At 38.1% G+C, this 26558-nt stretch overlaps 1 protein-coding gene and 1 pseudogene across 1 annotated transcript in view; one reads left to right on the forward strand and one right to left on the reverse strand.

The window, feature by feature from the left end:
* Positions 1-26558, forward strand: part of sema3e (semaphorin 3E) — a 273165-nt gene that overhangs the window by 227443 nt on the left and 19164 nt on the right. Inside the window, exon 17 of the mRNA XM_062981861.1 lies at positions 25218-25270. Coding sequence (XP_062837931.1) covers positions 25218-25270 — 53 coding nt within the window. The remainder of the gene's footprint in view (positions 1-25217; positions 25271-26558) is intronic.
* LOC100558802 (26S proteasome non-ATPase regulatory subunit 10-like) lies at positions 13065-14132 on the reverse strand (annotated as a pseudogene).

Consider the following 26558-nt stretch of genomic DNA (forward strand, 5'->3'; position numbering starts at 1 on the left):
GGCCTCTCTTTGTGTCCCCCTGGCATGAGAAAATGATGCCTGAGAAAATGGGACAAGTGAGGAGGAAAATCCCTCTCCCCACCTCCCCAGTCTCCTCATGTGTTTTTTTCTTGTGCCAGGAGGACGCGAGGAGAGGCTCCATGGTGGCCAGGTACCTTTTCAGTAACTTTTAGGGGCTAAATTGGATCCAGGTCTAATGAGTTGTTTAATGAATATGGACTAAACCAGGGAAACTTTGGTTTATTCCACATTAATTTGCTTTTACTGGAGGCGTCATTTGGATGCCTCTGGTAAAACCAAGACAGGTCCTGCATTTTGGGCCTGTCTGGATGGGCCCATAGAGGACTTATTTATTATTTATTATTTATTTATTTACAGTATTTATATTCCGCCCTTCTCACCCCGAAGGGGACTCAGGGCGGATTACAATGAACACATATATGGCAAACATTCAATGCCAACGGACAAACAACATATATAGACAGACACAGAGGCATTTAACATTTTTTTCCAGCTTCACGATTCCGGCCACAGGGGGAGCTGTTGCTTCACTGTCCACTGGTGGCTGTACTTCCTCATTCCTTTCCTCGTGTTTTGCTGGCAGTTTTATGATGTTGTAAATTAGTTAAATTAGCCTCCCGCATAAAACGTGCCTAAATTTCCCTAATTGACAGATGCAACTGTCTTTCGGGGCTGCATAGGTCAACAGCAAGCCGGGCTATTTAATGGTCGGGGGCTTAACCCGACCCAGGCTTCGAACTCATAACCTCTCGGTCAGTAGTGATTTATTGCAGCTGGTTACTAGCCAGCTGCGTCACAGCCCGGACTTCCCTCCAGGAGATCGTAATCCTTTAGTACACACATGTGGTGGGGGGGGGATTCCTTCAACGGACAGTATTAACCATTGTACTTGAAAGCAGCAAGATACAGGATAGAGATTGTATCATGCACAACTCTGCCTGCCAGAGGGAGAGAAGTCCATGAGACTCTGCATAAAGAGGTAAAGGGTCAGGGGAGCTGACACAATTGTACTCCAACATTTACCACCTGGGATATTTGTTTCACTCCAACTCATAGTTTATCTGGCTCAATTGTTGATTATGTTTGGTTGGCTACATTGTCAGAAAGCTTTCTTAGTTTATCAAAAAAAAGGACACCTAACACTTATTTTCTCACTGAGGCTGAATATAGATCTTTCACTGGCTGCAGGCTGCAGTACTGTATGTGCCATCTTTAGATGCTGAATAACAATTTTAGTCAACATTATGTGTCACCTGGAACAAATTCAGAAGGACAGAAATGCATTTCCCATCCCTTTAAACTGCTTGACAGTATGAGTCAAACATTCATATGCTGAAATGGCACACAGATTGCATTGCAAATTAATTGATATAGCAGGAGAACTAATCTAGTAAAAATGTAATTAGAGTTTTTTTAAAAACTCCCTTCAATCCTACTGAACCATTTTCCTTTTCAGATACCTCCTCTTATTTCATCTTCAGCAATAAAGTCAGGCATATTTCTGCCACCTCATCTCTCAAGGTCCAAAAAAAGTTAGAGATGTGTCTGAAAGCTGCACTGTCCAGATAAGAGCTACTGCAAGTGAGCTTACTACATTTGTCACCTTACAGGGTGTTTGTAATTCTTGACAGTTCTCTAAATCTTTTTCATTCCAAATTGCCATTTTTTCTTTGAGATTTTAAAAGGGCCAAGGGTAGAATTGGTGAGAAATTGTTGCAGCAGATTGGGCTGTGTTTCTCTGTTTTGAGCTGATTTGTACTTATCTATAAACAGGCATAAATGCTTTCTCTCCCCTACTCTTTTTTGAGAGATGAAAAATAAATTACCTGGGGACTAATAGGAATGTAATGGTAGACTGACTTATGACACATCAAATAAAGAAGATAATGGTTGTTTAATAGCAGTATTTCATCAGCATGGCCACAGTGACTCTACAATTATTATTCAAATGTGACATGCACAGACAAAATATGGTACAGCAAGTTATTTTAGTTTCTACTGCAAAGGCCTAGGATTTTGAGTGTTTTTTCCTCCCACATTGTAGCAAGTTATTTATAGTTCAGCCTCCATTAATTTGTATTTATAATTAAAAAATCTTACTTTATGTATTGGCACTATAGGATGGTCCTGGTGTATGTTGGCAACATAAACCAAGATCCCGTTGACTTGATAATGCTCCACTACCATATTTATATACGGTTAATCTGAATTCCTGTTTTTTCCAACAGCAGCTAGCTCAGGCATGGGCAAACTTTATCCCTCCAGGTGTTTTGGAGTCTACTGACTTTTAAGAATTGTGGGAGTTTGAGTCCAAAATACCTGGAGGGCCAAAGTTTGCCCATGCCTGAGTTAGATGGAGTCTGTTTGGGCAGAAGTTTTATCTGGATACTATCTTGCTGTTTTTTTCAGAGCTAAGGAAAATAAGCTGTAATCCCAAACTTCTCTTATGCTCACTGGAGGCCCAGATAGGCAAAGATTGCTCCTTTTCCTGCCACAAGTAGTATATGGATAAAAACAGAGCCTGGAAAGTAACATAAGACAAATTAATCTAATTACTTACTAAGGCCAGCCACAGCCGTGTCATGGTAGGATGTTTCTCGGAAGCCCAGAATATCATCCCACTACTAATCCATTATGGATATCACCAGCATATTCCACTGTGTTTATTATTTTAGAGGTAATTTTTAAGCTCTATATGAAAGCAAGTGCTCACCTGTACATTATGCTAAGCACAGGCTGGATATGAGGCCCATTCTACACTGACCACATAATGCAGTTCAAAGCGAACCGGAGGCTTTGGTCGCACAAAATGCATATTTATCCATTTCCTAAAATTTTTCCTCACTATCCAGTTTTCACAAGGATATATATAAATCAGAAATATGGCACATACAATTCTCACTTCATTCAAAGACATACAGTAGAGTCTCACTTATCCAACACTCGCTTATCCAACATTCTGGATTATCCAACGCATTTTTGTAGTCAATGTTTTTAATACATTGTGATATTTTGGTGCTAAATTCATAAATACAGTAATTACTACATAGCATTACTGTGTATCGAACTACTTTTTCTGTCAAATTTGTTGTATAACATAATGTTTTGGTGCTTAATTTGTAAAATCATAACCTATTTTGATGTTTAATAGGCTTTTCCTTAATCTCTCCTTATTATCCAACATATTCGCTTATCCAACGTTCTGCCGGCCCGTTTACGTTGGATAAGCGAGACTCTACTGTATCTTTACACTTCAGGATCTAGTTACATCATAGCTACCTTTCCAGGTCCTATTCTTCTTCTAATTTCTTATCACCAATCTCCATTATGATTCTTAACCTGAACCAAGGCATAGGAAATATTTTCTGATTTCAATGTCTTCCTCATCTCCTTGAAAGTTGTGCAAATCATCTGTGATCATTATTTTATATTTCCTAATGTTCAACTGTATCCTTACTCGTGTAAAAAGCCAGGACCCTGAAACATAACCCGAAATCCACAGTTCCATAGGTGCCCAGCGAATGGAGTCCATGATAACCTTTCCCCCAGTTTCAGGTGACTTCCCAATGAACTTGCCAAAGTTGAACAAGCATATAAACATCAGGGAATGTCTCTATATTTGGTTTAGGAAAAACACAATCCCCTCACAATGCCCTGAGAGCTACATGTAATGGGCTTAAACAGAGCCATGGAGCTTTCCCAAGATTTTATCTGATTCTATGCCTGAGAACATTGCCAGACCCCTTCCCTGAGATTTTAATTGAAGCTGTTGCCAACATCCCTACGTGTTTCCCCGAAAATAAGACAGTGTCTTATATTAATTTTTGCTCCCAAAGATGCTCTAGGTCTTATTTTCAGGGGATGTCTTATTTTTCCATGAAGAAGAATTCACATTTATTGTTGAACAAAAAAATTGAACATTTATTATATACTGTACAGTAAGTTGTCATCACAAACAAGCATAACCAGACAAACTGTGAATCCTATCAAGAATTTCTTGTTACTACCATTATTTTCATGTACAACACTCTATGGTACATACGTTTACCGATCCTGCATGCTCTGGTGTTCTTTTTGGCGGGCATGCTTCCAAACAAAACCTTTGCTAGGTCTTACTTTCGGGGGAGGCTTTATATTTAGAAATTCAGCAAAACTTCTACTAGGTCTTATTTTCTGGGGATGTCTTATTTTAGGGGAAACAGGGTAGCACACATGGTATGATCAGGCAGGAAATAAGACATCAAATCCCATCATTTCCAGCCCAGCCTCCTTTTTTTTCCTTCCACACCCCTTGCCTGGTTGGACCAAATACCTCCGCTAGACCTCAAATTAAGCAATTAAAGTTTATTAAATTTATCAGCATGTCTGGAGCCAATTGACAGTGACAATGAATTACACTTCTGTATATATGAGGGAACAAACCCAAGCTGTCTCCGACCTAGACCAATCAATGACCGGTGCAGCAAACTCTCTTTATTTTGAATTGCTGTTAACGTGCTATAAATAAATGTTTGTTCACAATTATGCTCATGTCAGTTTTCAGAATGCAGACTTTGCTGAAATCCACTTTTGATCATGGTGAATAGAAGCCTCTGTTCTTTGCCTTCATCAGTCTGTGTCTTATTTGGTCCTTTGGGAGCTTGACACGCTGGTCCCCTGAACCAACGGTTTCTGCAGGGCTGAAATCACTTAACATTATCTCAGCTGCTATATAGACTCATGTTCAGACTTGTGCAACTACAACACTAAATTAAAAATGTGCCAGCAACTCCTGAAAATCACCACCAGGATGCAGTATCACAACACTCTCTTGGGCTAAAATATTTCTCTCAAGCAAGGGATCATAGTGGTGTGGACCTGGACTTTAACAAGTGAGGAATATCCATGTATGAACTGTCATTTAATTAGGCAATATGTTTAAATGGGTCATAAACATGTTTGCACTTCTCTTATCAATTTCTTCATTTCAAAAGCACAATTGTCAAGCTATTAATAATTTCGCCAGCAAAGAGGCAATCATGCTGTTAACAGATAAATATCGCAAACCCAACCCACTCAGAGGAACTAAGAAATGTCACATTTTGAATATGTGGATTGGGATAAAAACACAGATGTCATGGCTAATATTCCTAATTAGACATTAGCTCTCTGAAGTTGTCATCAGATGAACTTGAAAATTAAACATGTTTCCCTTAAAGAGAAAAGGAAGAAATTAAGTTATTTCTTTCACATCCAATCTGTGAACTCAGAGCTTTCTCCCATCTTACTTCACCTTCTGCTGCCTTTCTAATTAAAGGAACCATTCTGTTAGAGTATGAATACGCAGATCACAGACACACATAACTCTATTTGTTATTCAAGTACATTAAGATTTGTGAGGAAAAGTTTGGGCCAAGATACATTTTTTAAGTAATGAAGTTCTGAGTACTAAAACCCACAGTCCTTCTACATAAAAATGCATTCCAGGCTACTCTCTCACACACACGCACACACACACAATTTCAGCAAGAGTATGAGGGATTTTAATTTGTTTTTTTTTTTTGGGGTACTCTCTATAATCTACAAAGTTCTCAGAAATCTTTCTCCAATTTACTAGTAGACCCAAATCTATTTTTTGTTCATTGTAGAAAATGCTGAATGTGGAACAGAGTGAATTCTTCTCTATGACCTATGAGAAACTGATTTCTTACACTTTCAGATCATGTTTCCTCCATCTGTTGTACATGTACGAGAAAGAAGAAATGTCTTACCAGTACTTTCAATATGCTGGAATAAATAGTCTTCATAGAGCACAATCCCAGACAATTCACAGTGGTTTCTCCATGGGAGGACTGACCTACCTTCAAACTTGTTCTCCTTGTGCCGCTTATCCACAGTCACAGTATTACACTATCATATTGAACAGAACTAACCTAAAGGCACCAGATCTTACCTGGTCTTAGACGTTAAGTAGGATCAGCCCTAGTTAATTCTTGTATGGTAGACTGCGAACAAATAATTTGAGGAAGGAATAAGCAAAACCACCCATAAGTATTCTATGCCTGAGAACACCTTATGATAAATCATAAGGCAAATTGAAGGCACATACACAGAGATAGAGCTTGTAGGAAATTCAGCATGCCAGTAATTATTTCTGTGTTTTGGATATTTTGATTAATAAAGACTACATGTTTTTGTTGTCAATGGCTTTGCTCTCTTAAAATCTTTTCTTATAGCCATGCAAACCACCTATCAAGCTGGGAAGTGAATGATTTCTTTCCAATTTTAAAAGTTTAAAAATCTGTGAGAAAGGCCTTTATAGATTCCTGTAGTTATTTTCTGAGAAAGCCTTTGAAAATGTCACAGTGGTATTTTCCACAGAGAAAAAACTTTTGGTATTGAACATAATATTTCTGCACAGAAAATATTTCTTTTGCAAATAATGCTGCTCACTGTATAAAATTCCACATGCAAATTTGGCATGAAATAAATTATACATTATGAACTATGGAGATTCTGGTTGATTTTGGATTCTTTTCATCAGATTTTACCAACACCCAAGAAGCTGGTGTTTGATAATTTCTTGAATATGTTTAAACATTCTTTCACTTCCTATTGGTGCTAGATCACTTCCTATCAAGGACTTGACTTGAAATTAAGCCCCTCTCCCATCAACTCATCCTGTTTCAGATTTATAGATGATATATCACTGGCCTGTTAATGTGCTTATAAAATCATAGCAGACAGTCATGCCCATTGCTCAGTGACTTTTAGTAGAGTCGCCAGCAAAAACTGTGAATATTGCTGATGAGGTTTGCATAGTATGTGTCCTCCTTGCCATCAATTCATCTGGAAAAGATCCAAAAGCTAAATGAGCTGTCAAATTAAAGGCCTATCTCTTCCAACAGACCTACCCTAGTCAATTTTAAGCTATACATTTTAACTTTACATTCTATTAGTAATGTGTTTTAATCATTGTACTCTGTATTTTAATATATGTATTACAATGGTATTGTATTTTATCTGGGTGTTTTAACTGTGTTATACCCTGCCTCAAGCTGTGTGGAGATACAAGTAATACGAATAAGAATAATAACTGTTACGCTTTTGTATATAATGTACCATATATACTCGAGTACAAGCCGACCCGAATATAAGCCGAGGCACCTAATTTTACCACAAAAAAACTGGTTAAACATTGACTCCAGTATAAGCCGAGGGTGGTAAATTTCAGAAATAAAAATAGATACCAATAAAATTACATTAATTGAGGCATAATAATAATAATAATAATAATAATAATAATAATAATAATAATAATAATACTTTATTTATATACCGCCCTATCTCCCGGATGGGACTCAGGGCGGTTTCCAATCATAAAAACAACACAAACATTACATAGCAAACATAATAACACATTATTAAGCAAAGTAAAAATACAATTATAGAAATAAATAACACTTACATGACCTGATCAAGGGGACGGGAACCATAAACCCAATATATTAAAATGTATCATTTTAAGTTAGAGAAATCTTGTGCATCAGTAGGTTAAATGTTTTTGAATATGTACATAAAGCTCAAATTTAAGATAAGACTGTCCAACTCTGATCAAATCATTATTCTCATCTTCTTCAATGTAAATGTGCTTATGTATCCTTTTAATAATAATAGAGTAAAATAATACATGTAATAATAATAATAATAATAATAATAATAATAATAATAATAATAATAAATACAGGAAAATAATACAAGTAATAATAAATAGAGTAAAATAATAAATGCAATAATAACAATAATAGAGAAAAATAATAAATGTAATAATACCAATAATAATAGAGAAAAATAATAGATGTACCATATATTCTCGAGTATGAACTGACCCAAATATAAGCCAACCAGGACCCTCACCCGAGTATAAGCTGAGGGGGGCTTTTTTAGTCCTAAAAAAAGGGCTGAAAAACTAGGCTTATACTCGAGTATATACAGTAACTTGAGCATCCATGGATTTTGTGGCTGCAAACCACAGCAGATACCAAGGATCAGGCATGCATCTGTGAGCTCTACCTGCATATGCCTTCAGTAGGATTCCAGCTATAGAATACATGAAAATTGTCTAAATTGTCTACCATTTTATGAAAAAAATGTGATTCACCACCAATGACATTATGAGTTTCTATATTAAAACTTCCTTAATGATTGTGTGCCAGTGTAGATATGCCTTTCCTATGTTCCTGTACTCTAAATCATATTACTATATTTGAAAATGTCACCATCAACAATCAGGATAGAACTGCACTGTTTTAATGAGGGATGGAAAAAAGTATCCTTATGAAATGTGTTGGGATCTTACCTAGGATATTGTCTGAGTCACTAGTGATATCAATTTACTTTTTCTTCTGAGGTGATGGACGTGATCTAAGTTGTACTGAATGCAGAGGTTCTTACACTGATACTTCATAATATACAGAACACAGAGTTTTAAAATAGCTTTTGTATAAGTGCTGTTCAGGCTTGACCTTCTTTACAATTAACGAAATCGCTAAAACCTGAGAACAATTGTAAAGTGTTACATCTCTTGCAAGAAAGAATGGAATGTTCTTTGCAAAGGAAAGTAGAATGAAAATTTTCAGTTTTCATAAACACACACATGTATGCGTGTGCACTTGAAACCAGTCAGAAGTATTAAATAGTAAACATGGTGGTTTGAGCATTGGACTAGATTCTGGAGAACAGGGTACAAACCCCTGCTGAGTCCTGATGAAATTATTTCTGAAGTAATGGGACAGAATAAAGTGCAACAGATATAATGAATTATCATTGAGACGAGACCTGTCATGGGGATTCATTATTTGTTCTCCAAAAGCACACTGAAAGATGGCTACCAGTGCATTAACTAGCTCGCTTGTTATTTATGAAATCCAAATTGCATGCCAATGTTGATATTTATATATACCCACATTTACCTATATAGAGATATTAGGGGTGTGCAAATCTTTTTTTAAAAAATCATAAGTTGTATCTAAATCGTAAGTTCTGTATATAAGAACAGATATTAACAAACATAAAAACTTAAGAATCAAAACTCACCCAAAACTTTTTCGTTTGAATTTTGTAATGCTTAGAAGTCAGTTTCATTTTCAGTGAAAGCAAAGTGAACCCAAAAAGGCTGCCATTCCTCTTTAAATTAAGGAGACTTAGGCTGCCTCTCGTCATCATGAGAGAAAAGCCACAGGGTGGGACGAGCTGAGTGAGCTTGGAAAGAAAATGAGAGAGCACAGAATTCTGGAAAATGTAGTTTGGGAAGGTGAGGAGCCCTATGGCAGAGAATTCAAAAGGCTCTGCTGTAAACTACATTACACAAATTCTGCTCAGCATCAGAAAACTCCATAGGGGAGAGATTTGTTCTTCCTAGCACCAGCAGCCAGAATTCCAATTAATTGTTGAATCTGCAGAGAGGAGGGCATTGATACCATAAGTACTTTTTAAACATTAAAAGGGGTCTTTTATTCCACTTTCATTGAGACAGGTTGCATTAAGCATTTTCAGAGAAAGAAGTAGACCCAGGCTACAATACATATATCAGTTACATAAACAAAAGGGGATATTGCATCAACATTTAGCATTCGCACATATACACTAACATTCATTTATTCATTCATTGTTAATTCATTCATCAAGCATTCTTACCATCCTTCATGGTTAAGTTGATCAGCTTCTTTAGAGGAGGAGGCTGTTCATAATGGTGTTCATAAATGGTGTTCTGCTAGTCTGACACACTTTTTCTGAGAGAAAAGGTCTTTTTTATGTAGCGTTTTCTGATAACGTGGCTCTGAAAGTTGTAAATTAATGACAGGCAGCTAAAACATGCTGATTCCATCAGTTCCCGACAGATGTTGGCATTGCTTCCTTAAGTGATCATTGTTTTTTTCTTCTTAAGGAGCATTGTTTGCTTCCTTCTTAATGTAAGGATCCTTGTAAACATTTCCTTACTTAAGGGATCTATTAACTTTGATACTGTAAACATGTTGTTTTTCACCAAGAGTTAATCATTGTCACAGTTCTCATCAGCAACTTTTAATTATAGTTCATGCATTCTTCACCTCCTTCTTGTACAACAACAACAACACTTTATTGATTAGTCAATTTTGACCATATCAAAACATGTGAAACATACAAAACATACACACTTACCCATACATACAGTAAAACCATGTATACAAAGCATCCCGGCGTACTAGCCTACCAACCCACTCCTAGGTAGTTGTGCAAATACAGAATAAAAAGATTAAAATTAAAATTAATTATTCCCTTAAGGTACCTCCTTCTTGTAGTTTTCCAGGCTTCAATCTTAGGATGGCATCTCTACACTATATAGAACCCCCAACCATACACCTTTCAAACAATTCCATTCAAACCATACATCATATTTATGACATTAATACTTTAATACTAGTAAGTAAATCTGTGTTGGAATGAGAAGAAATCCCTAAATTTAACTTCTGTTGGTTAAAGACATTCAATGAGATTGTTGTTGAGGCTTTTTAAAAAGTCTTTCTCAAAACTTTTTAAGATTCCCCCAAAGTCAGTAGATGTATTGATATTTATGAAACTTGAGGGGAATGATAACCTGTTATCTTGTGTCATTGTATAGAAAATTCAAGTAAATAGTGCTCATAGTTTTTTTAAAAAAAAATGGTTTGTCAAAATTTTGAAAATTCCCCAAAAATCTGTGGATGAGTGAAATGTTCAGAAACTTGATGGGCTAACAGTGGTAAATGTGTTCTGTAATTCTAGCAAGTTTCGTGCCAATAGCTCTAACAATCAGGGAGAAAGGGACCCCTGAATTTCCCCACTGGCACAATTACTTAATTAAATGTAACAAAAAAAGTAGTTAATTCATTATAGTTATGCTACGGACCCTGCCCAATTTTGGAAACACTTTAGAAATGATTTTCCCCACCCCCTAATTTCATAATGAATATTGAAACATTTTATTTTATTGATCTCACAGGCCTAATAGATATGTATATCTATTACTGTTTTGATAGATTGGGAAAACACATTAATTGATTGTCAATAGCAAAATTGCTTTGCAATTTTAATTATTGCATTAGCAATACACACATGGACCAAAGATTTTGCATGATCTGCCCTTCTTCCACTGCTGGAATTTGATGGCAAATTAGCAGTGGCAAAAAGTAGCATTTTATCTCTGCCACAATTACCACCACCACTACCATCATAAAGCAAATCGCACAAGGGCATACTGTGATCAAAAAAGGTCCAAACAAAATTCTTTTGAGACAGAGAACAGGGGTAGGTTGAGAACCAGACTATAGGAGTTTTAATAAGACACAATGGGCACCAGATCTGTGTTTTAAACACTAACATAACAATATTAATTGAAAGATTACATATAGTATCTTTAAGGAAATACAATACAGCTTAAATATAGCTCATGTTGTCCATGTGTGCCGTTTTCAGCTAATTTATTATTTTATTGCTATTATTACCAACTTGGAAGCAGCAAACTCTACTGAAAAAATAACACAACATCAATGAGCCTTTTAAAAAAGCTTCAATGGAAGTAATCCACCCTTAAAAAACCCAGGTATATGGTTCTTTCATTTGTGTTGGTGAAAAGGATTTTTATTTTGTGATAAGTTGACTTAATGGGTGGCAGAAGTACATCATTCTGGCATTCTTCAAGGATCCAAAGCAACCCAGGTGTAGCTTTCCCCAAGCCACAAGATTGGTTTAAATAATGTAAGAACATAGAAGACATTATTTTTGTTAATAATCACAAATGATACAAGCAAAATTAATTGTATGACTTCTGATATCATAATAAAAACAGAGTTTATGTGTGGAAGTTTTAAAAGGCTGTTTAAAAACAATTCTCCATTCTGCATACTTAGATAAAGGGCTTGTTTTATTTTTTTTATTAATGAAGTTCTACTTGTATTCATTTAAAAATTCAGAACCTTACAAAAGGTAGGGCCGTGTCTTTTCCTGTTTCTGCTAAAGAAAAGATATGCTGGGAAATTGGCCTGAAAGCTGTAAAGGAGAGTTTTGTCACAGTCTGCAGTTTCCTCAAGGAAAGCTTTGTGGCACATATTGATTAGTCTTCACATTTTTTGTCCATTTTATGGCTGCTTTCATCTCCACATTGAAATTTTAATAAAACTGTAAAAAAGAGATTGGCAACATCACTTATCCAGAAATTCACCAGTATTATTTGTATGTTGAAGCAAAATGCATAATGCCTGTGCATATTCATTAGTCTTTTGCATTTGTATAGAATCACTATCCATTCCTGCTTGTTTCACTCGTAAGGCCCCGTTTTCATTTTCGGGCACCTCTCCCGAAAACAGGTGCTGTTTAGAATGAGCTTTTCCATCCGAAGTCCAAAAAAACAAATATTTTCGGCTTATTGGCAGCAAAGCGTCAGGGCCTTCCACAGCCTACATCCAATCGTGCTCAGCGCTTGGCTGCAGGCCTTGCCAGGCTGTAGGCCCTGCCTTGGAAAGAGAGCGTATGGAAAGTGTGACAAACAGGCCCAAAGTGCCTGCGCCTGCAAGGGCTTGTAGCAGAGCACAAAAAATCAGCCAACCAAATGGTTACCATTCCCATTATTCTTTTGTTTCACAGATATTTCCGTTCTGGAGGGGGGTACCGCTTTGTGCATTCCGAATGAAATAAAAGAACATCCAGTGGTTCCTTATCAAGCAGTTTCATTGAGAGTGAAGAAAGCAAACATGAGGAGTCTAGACCCATCATTTGAAAGTCAGGAATGATGGGAACCAGCACTATTTATTTATTATTTATTTACTGTAGTTATAGCCCACCCTTCTCACCCTGAAGGGGACTCAGAGCGGCCTTATAATAGGCAGCAATTTGATGACACATAGAACAGACAAATAATAACATGAACAAAAAAGAAAATAATCATATACAAATAAAAAAGATCATCCACTGAAGGTGTAGATCAGGGGTCCTCAAACTTTTAAAGCAGAGAGCCGGTCCACGGTGCTTCATAGTATTGGGGGGCCGGACTATTGTTTGAAAAAAAATACAAATAAGTTTCTACGCACACTGCACATCTTATTTGTAATGCAAAAAAAAAAACTATGAAAGAACAATACAATATTCAAAAATAAGAACAACTTTAACCAACATAAGCCTACCAGGATGTCAATGGGAAGTGTGGGCCTGCTTCTTGCTGATGAGATAGTCAGGTTAATTAGGATTGTTGTTGTTTTTGTGTGCCTTCAAGTCATTTCAGACTTAGTCTAAAACTGAGGGCAGGGGCCAGATAAATGACCTTGGAGGGCCGCATCTGGCCCCTGGGCCTTAGTTTGGAGACCCCTGGTGTAGATAGATAATTAACAACAAAAAATTCAAGTCATGATAGTTAAAGCCAATCCCAAATCAAAACAAACCCAATGAGCGGTCTTCAGTTTGCTGTGATGGCTACCCTCAATGAGCCTCCTCAGGATGGATCCTAGACCGCCTTTGGCAACTTGAAAGGGGGTCTTTTCTTCTTTGTTTTCAATATAGATACTTGAACCTTGGGACACCAAAAGCTTGGTTTCGTGCACTCTCTCTTCATTACAGGCTAAATGGAGGGCAGTCTTTCTTTCTGAATCCTGCAGATTGGGACATGCTTTGTGCTTCGAAAGGATCTGTATCATCTTCAGGTTCCCCTTGGAGGCTGCTCTGTGCAACGGAGTGGAGCCCATGTGGTCCTTTGCATCCAGATTGGCCTTGTTCTCTAGCAGCATGAGTGTAATCTCCTGCTTGTTTTTGGAAGTGATGTAATGCAGCGAAATGCAGCCGTTTTGGTTGATGGCATTGACCTGAGCCCCTTTCTTCAGAAGCACTTTCACAATCTCCTCCCGGCCATCCAAAGCAGTTATGTGCAGAGGGCTTCATCCGGCATCATCCTTGACATTTATAGGGGCTCCCAGGCTTAGAAAGAGGTTCACAAAGCATGTGCTTAATCCCTGTGCCGTAGAAAAATGGGGTTTTATTTCTCTTGGCAATGGAACCCTATTCAGACTGCACAGTGAGGCATTTTGTCTGTTTCCCTGAAGTGTTAAATCAAGATCAGCTGCGAACATGCACAATGGCACATATGCTTTCGAGGGCAATTAGTTGTGGAGTTGGTAAGGAACAGATTTGCTGACAAAACACACTAAAATGAATTTTCCATAGCCTACTGAATCTAATGAATCAAACATTATTTGCATTTGAAAAATAGGCAGACTCTTTTGTGCTAGATCCTGATCACCTCAATGTTATTTATTTTATTTTATTTTTTTCGTGTCAGGAGCGACTTGAGAAACTGCAAGTCAATTCTGGTGTGAGAGAATTGGCCGTCTGCAAGGACGTTGCCCAGAGGACGCCCGGAAGTTTTGATGTTTTATTTAGCGACTTACAGATTCCATTCACATACAATACATTATATTATTAGCATAATACAATACTAGCATTAAATTACTATATTGTACTATATCATTACATTGTAATATTATTAGTAATATTACATTTAATATATAATATATAATTAATATTATTAAATTGTATTATTATCAGTATTATATTGTAATACATTATAATATTATCAATATTATATGTATATATAATATATTATATTATTATATATTATAAATTAAGTTGTATATATTTTATCATCCTTGTGGGAGGCTTCTCTCATGTCCCCGCATGGAGCTGGAGCTGATAGAGGGAGCTCATCCGCGCTCTCCCCAGGTGGGATTCGAACCTGTCAGCTTTCAGATCAGCAACCCAACCTTCAAGTCACAAGGCTTTAATCCACTACACCACCAAGGGCTCCACCTCAATGTTATGTTGGGTTATGTTACATTGTTATGGTGGACCCTTTCATTTCCTCCTAGTGTGTTATTCTTTCTGTCATGATGAGATGTATTGCTCTCTGAAAGCAAGAAACACATTCAATTTAATACATTATCATATGCACAAGGAGTTTTTTACCTGTTGTTGCTATATCTTTTGACTCCCTCACTAAGGACGTTATCACATAACTGTCATTGCAACTGGACTATCCCATCCATATAACATGATGTCATATACATCCACTGCCAGTCTGCCTTCTCCTTGTAATCACAAGGAGAATCCTATCACTGTTTATTGACAAAACTTGTCAATAGTTCTCAATCCTGCAATTTTCACATCACCGACCGTGGTGCAATGGGTTCATTCTGCTTCTGTGCTGGAAGTAAAGCAATATCAGGGGACAAAACTCTAATTTTTCCCTCTCGCACTCCTCATTCCTATTCCTAAGCAGATTATTTTCCCTTTATTTTATATTTTACAATAATATATATTTGCTTTGTTTTGTTGCAAAATCGTTATAAAATATTATAGAATGTTGAAAGTGTGGAAATGTGAGGTTATGGAGGCATGTAAAAATACAATCTCAGGACCAAGAAATGTCAAATTGACACAGCTGTGTAAATGAAGAGAGCACAATATTGAATATCCTCCTGGTATGTATCTATTAACCATGATAATGGGACTGCTTTGGAATAGTAGGATTTTGTAATAAAATCCTAAGATTCTTTTCATTCTACACAATCCGTATCTACTTTAATTGTCATGGTTGTAACCTATGGAATCTGGGACTAGAGTTCTCTGGGAGAGAATTCTAAATATTTCATGAAACTTCAAATCCCAGGATTCCATAGAAGTCAATCATGGCAGTTGAAGAAGAATCATAATGTTATAACTGTATGGTGTGAAAGGACACTAAAATGATTTCTCACTGGACCATACTCTGCGACTACCCCGTTTCCCCTAAAATAAGACATCCCCAGAAAATAAAACCTAGTAGAGGTTTTGCTGAATTGCTAAATATAAGGCCTCCTCCAAAAGTAAGACCTTGTTTTTGTTTGAAAGCATGCCCGCCAAACAGAACACCAGCGCATGCAGGATCGGTAAATGTACGTATCATAAAGTGTTGTACATGGAAATATTGGTAGTAACAAGAAATTCTTGATAGGAGTCACAGTTTGTCTGGTTATGCTGGTTTATGATGACAACTACTGTACAGTATATAATAAATGTTCATTTTTTTTGTTCAACAATAAATGTGTTTTTTGTTCAACAATAAATGAAGAATTCTTCTTCATGGAAAAATAAGACATCCCCTGAAAATAAGACCTAGAGCATCTTTGGGAGCAAAAATTAATATAAGACACTATCTTATTTTCGGTGAAACACGTAGTAATGATGTTGGTGAATTAGTGGTGCAGAGACCTGAGAGTTGAATTCAGAGACTGAAATAAGTATTCATGGCATTGCTGAAAATCATGTTTCAGAATGAGTGATCCTCCAGCATTTTGAAATGAAGCAACAAAGGCTGAAATGGAATGAAAATGTGAGCAATGCAATTAAAGCTTTTTGAAAATGATGCAAAGAATAAAGAGATCTGACTTGTGAAATCAGTTACCGCAAGAGCCTTCAGAACACTTTTTTAAAAATCTGGAAGGATTGCAGCTTTTGTGAGACCATGTTTGACCTCTTGTATATATTTTTTATCAAACTTGTATAGATGAAGCATACATGGCTTCCAATTCTCAAAATGTATTATTGGAAACACATTTCTGTGCAGCAGTTCACAATGTAGAAAAGAGCCTTTTGGCTGTATTTTCCCATCACTTCTCAAGCTTTGCCTTGGTCCCACAAGGTATGGAGAAATGAGGCTTTGTGAGAAATAGAATAGGAAGTTGGTTTGGAGAACAATGAAATATGACATGGATTTAATGGTTTCAAGAGCAAAAATAGTGAGAACTATAAACTGGGGGTCAGATGTAAGATAGCAGCCCTGATGCTCAGGCTAAATACTAGGAATATGCAAAATTTTTGGAAGATTTGTAAGTCATAAAAAATTAGTTAAATCTGTAAAGCCAAAGCAATATCCGACAAGTAGGAGTGGCCCGTGCCAAAAACTTTAGAATCAATACTATTTTGTTTGTATTTTGTAAATCTCGGAAGGCTCACTCCCAAAATCAGCTTCATTTTCATGGCAAACTATGTTTCCCAGAATGCATCAGCATCGGAAAGCCCCAATCATGATAGGGGAAAGAGAGATTTCCCCTCCATAGCCAGCCAGAGCTCCAATATATGGGTGGTTAATATTCTACACTTTGATTTTTGTTCGTGGGTTATAAATGTCATTTCCTAATTGGTTCTATCACAAAAAAATGGGGGAAGTTTATTAAATTGCAAAAACTTTCTCTTTGCAGGAGGGACATCGTGCTATAGTGTGATAGTTTTTCATCAAGTCTCTACCAATTCAACATAGTTTGTGCCACACAAAGTTTCTGGAGTAGAACAACTACTTTTAAATTAAGGATTACACCATTAAACAGGGAATAACACTTTCAAACTAGGAACATATTTTCTTTATTATTAAAAATGTTGTTTATAAAAACTTTGAAATTTCCCCAAACATCTGTGGATAAGTGAAACATTCTGAAAATTGGTGGGCCAGCAGTGGTCAATGTTTTCTACCACTGTAGCAAGTTTCACCCCAATAGCTGTAAAAATCTCAATAGCCCCCGAGGTGCGTAATTACTATAACGAAAAAGTAACAAAATTTTGTTGCTCTCGTTATAGTAACAAATGTTTTGCTAATGATATTTTAGAAATATTTAAGAAATGAAGTGCCAGCACCCCTTGTTTTGTAATGACTTTTGAAACTTTTTTTAACATTCACCATTATTTGTTCTCTCTTTATATATGTGTAAAAATAAGTGTTTTAAACTGTTACACATTTACTTCTTTATCTTCCTGTTCTAAGGATAGTGCTGGGTTTTAGGACTTCTCAGTATTCAGAAGAATTCAAAGCACAAAGTGAAAACTAGTTAAGAGCAATCTTTATGTTATGCAGAACATTTTTGGCACCTGAATAAGTCAGATACTGTACTTACTGACCCGTTCTGGCATCTCTACAATATTCTGAATAATTAAACAAAATACAGGCAGTCTGAAATATTATCTATTAGAGATACAAATGCTGCTATTGAAGGATAAAAAAATTACTACTGATCACTCTGACACAAGTCAAAAAAATGTTTTCCGAACACTCGGGACTTCTTGTTGGGAAGAACAATAAACCAGCAAGAATGTGCATACTTGTCTTGTAGAATTCTAATATTCAAAAAGATTGTGGAATAATTATTCTATTGAGTGTTCAAATGTGGGAAAAACACCAAAGAGAAATATCCATTTTCTCCTGCAGTGAGAAGAAACTTGAGGATTTATGTCCCCACTGATTCTAGGCTTCGGGTTTCCCTTGATATTATACATTTATCACAATATTTTTAATAAACTTAACTTGACAAGAATCATGCATTTGCAAAACATTTCTGATTTGAAGGACTTAATGCTTTCCAGCAACTAGCAGAGATTAATCTTTTAGCTACTGATAAATGAAGACAAATTTATGCAGTATGAAATTTCACAGATATATCAGTAGATCTAATAGTAATTTTGCAATGAATATTTCTGATCCAACTGCAGTTAACATTTTCTAGAAATAGTTACAGTAGAGTTTCACTTATCCAAGATAAACGGGCCAGCAGAACCTTGGATAAGCAAAAATGTTGGATAATAAGGAGGGATTAAGAAAAAAGCCTATTAAACATAAAATTACATTACAATTTTACAAATTAAGCACCAAAACATCATGTTTTACAACAAATTGACAGAAAAAGCAGTTCAATACACAGTAATGTTATGTAGTAATTACAATATTTACGAATTTAACTCCAAAACATAGCAACATTTACTACAAAATCATTGACTACTAAAAGGCAGACTGCCTTGGATAATACAGAACATTGGATAAATGAAGCTTGGACTCTACTGTATGTCAGCTGTTACAGAGTCCTTTTACAGAGGAGCAAAGAAATAAGCTTATCTATCTGTTTAACTGGCAAATAGAGGGAGAAAATGTGGAGGCAGTGATAGACTTTCTATTTCTAGGTGCAAGGATTACTGCAGATGCAGACTGCAGCCAGGAAATCAGAAGACGTTTACTTCTTGGGAGAAGAGCGATAACCAAACTCGATAAAATAGGGAAGAATAGAGACATTACACCGGCAACAATGGTCCGCATAGTTAAAGCAATAGTATTCCCTGCAGTAACCTATGGATGCGAGAGCTTAACCATAAAGAGTGCTGAGCGAAGGAAGATAGATGCTTTTGAACTGTGGTGTTGGAGGAAAATTCTGAGAGTGCCCTGGACCGCAAAAAGATCCAACCAGTCCATACTCCAGGAAATAATGCCTGACTGATTACTGAAGTAAATGGTCTTAGAGGCAAAGATGGAGTACTTTGGCACATAATGAGAAGACAAGAAAGCTTGGGGAAGACAATGATGCTTGCGAAAATGGAAGGAAAAAGGAAGAGAGGCCGACCAAGGGTGAGATAGATGGATGGTGTCCTTGAAGTGACTGGCTTGACCATGAAGGAGCTGGGGGTGGCAACGGGGAGCTCTGGTATGAGCTGGTCCATGAGGTCACAAAGAGTCGGAAGCAACCGAACGAATAAAAAACAACATCTGTTGAAACCAGTGATGGGCTGAATCCACACAAAAGCTATTCTTAGCCTCAATCTGCAGTATCTCACCCCACTTTTACACCATTAAGGTCACTTGCTCTAATGCAAAGCAAAATTTAAAAGTGACACAGTCTTCCTTCCCTGGAGTCACCTCATCAGAAAAGGTTGTGTCTGGGGTAATCACACGTGGATTGTATCACATTATTTTAGGTAAAGGTTTTCCCCTGACGTTAAGTCCAGTCATGTCTGATTCTGGGGGTTGGTGCTCATCTCCATTTCTAAGCCGAAGAGCCGACATTGTCCATAGACACCTCCAAGGTCATGTGGCTGGCATGACTGCATGGAGCACCGTTACCTTCCCACCAGAGAGGTACCTATTGATCTACTCACATTGGCATGTTTTCGAACTCCTAGGTTGGCAGGAGCTGGAGCTAACAACGGCCACTCACGCTGCTCCTGGAATTTGAACCTGGGACCTTTCGGTCTCCAGCTCAGTGCTTTAACGCACTTCGCCACCGGGGCTCATCACATTATTTTAGGTCACGTGATTAGAGTGGTTGCACTTTTCTTGTCTTCCAAACATGAACTGATAAATCTATCAACAACCAATAGATGTTCTTCTTTTCCAGTCAACCTGCTAATCCAGCTGCAGTTTCATTGACAATTGACCCCTCCCCAGCCCAGTGAGTAAATGTGGGAAATTTAAATATCATGTTTTAGGTGGTGTTCAGTTCCTCAAAATCATCACAGAGAGAGAGAATGAAGCTTGGGTGGTACTCATGGACCTAGTATCTGCATCATCCATTTAATTTATATTTGCATTTTGTTCCACCCATTTGAATAGCACTAAATGGTATACTCGATTCTGGGATGGAAAAAAACAGTGAAACATAAAGGAAAGTAGGAACAGAAACCATTGGTGCACTTGCTTTTCGTGAGCACAGTTTGATCCCCCAGGAAACAAAAAGTAAACCCTCATTTACTCTCCTCTTCCAGGAGGTCATCACTCTTCTTTACCTGCAAGTAGGAAGCCTCCTTAAAATGCCTAGGAAAGTATGTGCATGACTCCTCCTCCTCGGCTCTTGGAGCTGCTCTGGTGTTACCTTGGATCTACACACACAACATTCACAGTGCTGAGCCCCACTTCTTCTTTGACTGGCGCCAATGGGGGGGGATTCTCCTTCCCTTCCCATCATTTTTGGGAATTGCATGGTTTGTCTTGGAGCTGACATCTTGCATCCTTGCTTGCTTGCAGCTACTGGTGCTGCCTCCATCTCTAATGCAAGGAAGGTGCCTCCAGCCCCTCCTCTTCCTCCTTTGTGCCTCTTACTCTAGTGTAAGCCAGGAAGCAGCAGCAGCAATGAGCCAAGGCAGCAAATTCAGGAGCTGAGGAGAAGGGAGGAGGAGAGGGAAAGAGGCATGGACGAGGAAGAGGAGGTGGCTGGAGGCACCTTCCTTGCATGAGAGATGGAGGAGGAGAAATAGGAGGAGGAGGAGGCAGCGGCAGCAGAGGAGAGGAAGGTTTGTGTGGTGTGTGTGTGTATAGATTCATTTGGCAGGAAGGAATGGTGCCTGCCCTGCCTCCTTCCTGCTGCTGCTGCTCCTGGAGAAGTCAGAGGGTGGGGCCAGTGGGAGGAGGAAGGAATGTTTTTAAGGAAATTTTGTTTATAGAAAGGAAAAAATCCCTAAAAATCAGGGGATGACCAAAATGTTATAAAACTTAGTGGGCTAAGAGTGGTAGATGTGCCCTCCATGTTTGGCGATTTTCACCCCTCTTGCTCTAAAACTGAGAAGGGGAGCCTGGGAAGGCAGCCCATGTTGGCCAATGGTCCAAAATGTGTTGTTCTTTTGGACTGGAAACAAAAAAATTCATTTGGAAAGGTGCCCGTTTTCAGGAGAGGCACTTGAAAACAAAAACAGGGCCTTACGAATGAAACAAACAGAAACGGATAGCGATTCTATACAAATGCACAAGACTAGTGGATGGTATGAAGATCAACAGTTCAAGGGCAATGGAAAGGGGTTCTGTCAGCTCTCTCCTCATCTCCTCCCCTGTCCTGCTCCCCCTGTGTGCCCTAGAGACCAGCATTCAGCGTGTAATGCATTATTATTAAAAACAGTGTATTCCTACAAACTCTGGAGTAAAATTACAGAATTTATTCTACAGACCTGTCTACATGGTCCAAATGAGGTAGAGTGGAGATGCATTGACTCCATGTCATTTACAATGCTTCCCCAAAGCTCCAGATCTCATCTACACTTTGAGGACATGTAAACATTAGAACCCCGGTGGTGAAGTGTGTTAAAGCGCTGAGCTGCTGAACTTGCAGACCGAAAGGTCCCAGGTTCAAATCCTGGGAGCGGCATGAGTGGCCGCTGTTAGCTCCAGGTCCTGCCAACCTAGCAGTTCGAAAACATGCCAATGTGAGTAGATCGATAGGTACCACTCCGGCGGGAAGGTAACGGCGCTGCATGCAGTCACGCTGGCCACATGACCTTGGAGGTGTCTACGGACAACGCCGGCTCTTCAGCTTAGAAATGGAGATGAGCACCAACCCACAGAGTTAGACATGACTGGACTTAATGTCAGGGGAAACCTTTACCTTTTACCTAAACATTAGAGTGGGTTCTTATTTGGAATTGGCCATTACTGTTTACGTGGTGATTCCACTTTCCCTGGAATCAGATGACCTGGGGATGAAGATAGCACTTACTGTCACTGTTCTGTCATCACCTATATATCACACTTTTCCACTGCCACAGCCAAGTGGAATTCACCACTTTCAACATGTATTGACTTAGATGAAGTAAAATATTAAGGCAATTATAATCATTGATTGGGAAGTTGGGCGTGATTTGTGTTTCTTTTATTTATATAATATTTTTGTATTTTTTAATATCTTATGGGTGTCTTCTGTTGTTGTGTATGATAGCATTTATAGTTGTAGTCATGGTCATGGTCCCAGATTCAAATCCCGGGAGCAGAATGAGCACCCACTGTTAGCCCCAGCTTCTGCCAACCTAGCAGTTCGAAAACATGCAAATGTGAGTAGATCAATAGGTACCACTCCGGTGGGAAGGTAACAGCGCACCATGCAGTCATGCCGACCACATGACTTTGGAGGTGTCTACGGACAACGTCGGCTCTTCGGCTTAGAAATGGAGATGAACACCAACCCACAGAGTCGGTCACGACTGGACTTAACGTCAGGGGAAAACCTTTTACCTTTACCTTGTTGCTGTATTTTCCCCTGTATGTTTCAAAGATACTCTCACAACAGGAGGAAATCATTGAGATTACTGTTGCTTCTTCTGAGAATAAAATCAGCAAATAATTATGTTCCTGGCAGAAACACTTCATTAACAAGAACTGTTTGATATTGGAACCAGATGAGATGTGGGGAAAACTTTGCTATATGTCTTTGAGACTCATTTCTTATTCAGGCCCTTGTTTTCTGTTACAAATCAGAGCTAAGATCCATAATCTATAAGGCTTCTTATGCTTCTGATTTTTGCTTATCCTGCTCCCATACTACACATCTCAAATGAATGATTACTTGCCAGAGAAATTCTTGTAGTAGGCTGCCATGAGCAAGTGTGTGGGAAATGTTTTTTAAAAGCACATTCCTAGTTCAGGCCATAATGTCTCCCACTTCAGAACATTGCCTATATCCTGTCTTGCTAGTAGTGATCTTGAGCATATGAACACTGTGACTCATGAAGCATGTAGGTGACTGCTATACAATCACTGACTCAATAGCAGCGTGGGGAACTAAATCTGAAGGGATGAGCATCTGTGCAAACAATCAACGTTTATATTTGTACCACACTCTTTCGCTGCTTGTATTTTTTTTTAAAGATATTGAATTCATGAGCTTGCCATAAATTATCAGACAACTTGAAGGCACATACACACAAAGGTGAGGAAGACTGCGAACATCTGTTTATCTTTATAACTTTTGTTGTAGTTAGTATTTGTGTCATATATTGGGTAGGAAGTTTCCACCTTTTCTCCCATGCCTTCCCTCACACTATTGCATAAGTTGTATGAAATTGTTGCATGAAATCTTCCCCTTGACCAAGGTTGGTTTGTGTATTTTTTTTCCAAATATGCATACTTTTAGTTCTGTGCCTCTTCAACTATGCACATGGTTTTATCTAGGGGTTTCTGAGGCAGGATGTGCTTCAATCGATTACTATTCTCAGCACATTTGAAATTTTATATATTCATAGTGAACAGCAACCAATATTTAAATTTTCTGTTTTTATTAGTTACCTAATCTTGATTTCTGTAGAAGAGCTTCCATTTGTTCACCTAAGATTACTTTGACACAGCCATTTAATCAGAGGTGTTTTGTGTGTGTGTGTGTGTGTCAGGAGCAACCGGATTTGCTGAATCAGAACCCCAAATAACCCTTGGAACAGGCCTAAAAACGAAGACACCAAGGCGCCCCCACTTCCAGCCGCCACATGGAACGGCTCTGCTCAGGGGGAGGGAAGAGGAGGAGAAGCAGCAGTCAGGAGGCTTGCTGTTGTGCCTTTCAGGGTAGTCATCCTCTCCCTTCTCGACATCCCCATTTCATCGGCACTATAAGAGAGTTTCGCAAGACCAGTTGCTCTCATTGCAACAATGTAGTAACGGTGAGGCCGCAGACCATATTTTAGTTCTTGGGGACCACTGGTGATCCATGGACAACTGGCCAATGTTATGTTTATCAGTGCTAGAGCTATTCCAGGGAAAGCAAATTTTCAGCTCTGGCTGGTTATTAACTTCTGGCTCACCTGTGTGGAACCTAGACTTAAGAGCATCCCAACTTAAGAGTGTTTTGAGTTAAGAGCTGTTGCTCAGCCCGGGTTCACTTTGACCAGAGGAAGCACCAGAGGGAGCACTCGCTTGAGAGTACAGGGCTTTAGGGTTTCAAGGAAGGCTTCATTGCCTCCATGCCTCTTGTCCACTTTAGATTACTGTCCACTTTGCTCTTGTCCACTTTGAGGAACTTTGGGTTAATTGATTTTGTGTGTTTTTATTCCTGGTATGTTTGGCTTCATGAAGAGAGGGAGGGAGAGAGCACAAGAAAGAGAGGGAGACTGGAGTGAATACACTATGAAGAAAATTATGCTTCTGCCTCTTCACTTTGTGCTTCCTTGTCACAACTTTGTGCTTCTAACATTTTAATGTTGATATTTCTTTTCTTATTATTCCTTGTGAATGTGCAAGTTTTGCCTTGCTGTTACACTGGCCAGCATGCATTTTGTTGCCTCAAATGTGCTTCCTTGCCACAGCTTTGTGCTTCTACCACTTTAAAATTTATCTTTCTTTCTTTTATTGTCCCATGTGAATGTGCATTTATACTTTATTTGTCATTTATAAAATACATTTTCTTATTTAAAAACACAGCAACAAAATTTAGAGGGGGCTTCAGGAGGCTTGAACAGGTTAATAGTTTTTCAATGGGAAAATTGTTTTGAGATAAGTACTCAGTCACAGAGCAAATTAAATTCTTAACTTAAGGTTATCCAGTTTCTTTCCCTGAATACTTCAGCAATAGCTTTGTCCTCACAAGCACTTTGCATTTTTGTCTTGGATTTCTGTTTTTCAGGGACATACAGTGATTGGCTTCAATGGATGTTATGGCTTATTCCAGAATTTCTGGTGAGATTTTTTAAATACATTATTTTTGTCTGGATGAATATTTGAACATGTATGTGTTGTAGATACCCTGACCTCTAGCTGCATTCAAATTGGATTTAAGAGCTACCAGTCTCAATTTCTCCAGCATCGTAATTTTCTGGTAAGAGTGTAGAAGAGTGTAGCTTTTTATCACATTTAGCCTTTGATTACTCTGAATGATACCCATCCCTGCATGAGTCCTTCAGATATTGTATAACCTTAAAGGTAATAATATTAATTGCAGAAGGCCTGTCATAACATGAACAGTCAACAAGCTGAAATCTTTATATATGTGTTTGAACTCAAACTGTCCAATGTACAGAAACAGCATGGTATACTGAAGTGCAAGACCCTGATTCAGATCTCCAATCAAGCCAGTTATTATCTTTGAGTCTGTGCACTTCTTGGGATGACATCACAATGAGAAATGTATGTAATGGGAGCCAATGAGGTGTAATGGTTGAATGTTGGATTACAAATCTCGGAACCAGGATCAAATTCTTGCTCAGTCATTAAAAGACCAATAGATGAACCTGGGCAAGTCACATTTTCAGCTCCAGAAATTTATTTATTTATTTACAGTATTTATATTCCGCCTTCTCACCCCGAAGGGGACTCAGGGCGGATCACATTATGTACATATAGGGCAAACATTCAATGCCCATAAACACATCGAACCGAGACAGAGACAACAGACAGACAGACAGACGCAGAGGCAATTTAACCTTCTCCTGAGAAATCCTAAATATGTTCCTTAAACTGAAAACTCCAAGATTCCATAGGATGTTGCTATGGCAATTTAATTGGAAAGTTACTGTGTTGTGTGAATGAGCTCTATGTATGACACAGCGCTACATTTGAAAGTGCAGAAATGTAAAAGCCTTTGTTCCTTTCCTTAGACAGAAAAGCAAAGAGAGGTAAAGAAAACCCAAGTGAGGAAAACAGGGAAAGTTTCATCAAACAATATAATTCCCACCAAGAATACACTTTCTAAAAGTCAAAAGTGTTGGATCATTTATTTGCTTTCTAATTCATGTTGTTTTGTAACAAAGGCCTATCAGAACAGGATTCAAGCCATTGGGTTTTCATGAAAAATTCATAGGCATTTGGATTTTCAAGTCTTGGTGATTCATTCATAACTAAAAAGCACAAGCTGGCAAGTGAGTGTTAGCCACAGTTGTTACCTTCCATGTAGTGATGGGAGGAATAGTTGCCACTAATCATTCCCTGATCAAAAATAGATTTCCTGATACTTGGGCAGCTCAGTAAG

Source organism: Anolis carolinensis, chromosome 5 (genome assembly GCF_035594765.1).
Source record: "Anolis carolinensis isolate JA03-04 chromosome 5, rAnoCar3.1.pri, whole genome shotgun sequence".
NCBI classification, from domain to species: domain Eukaryota; kingdom Metazoa; phylum Chordata; class Lepidosauria; order Squamata; family Dactyloidae; genus Anolis; species Anolis carolinensis.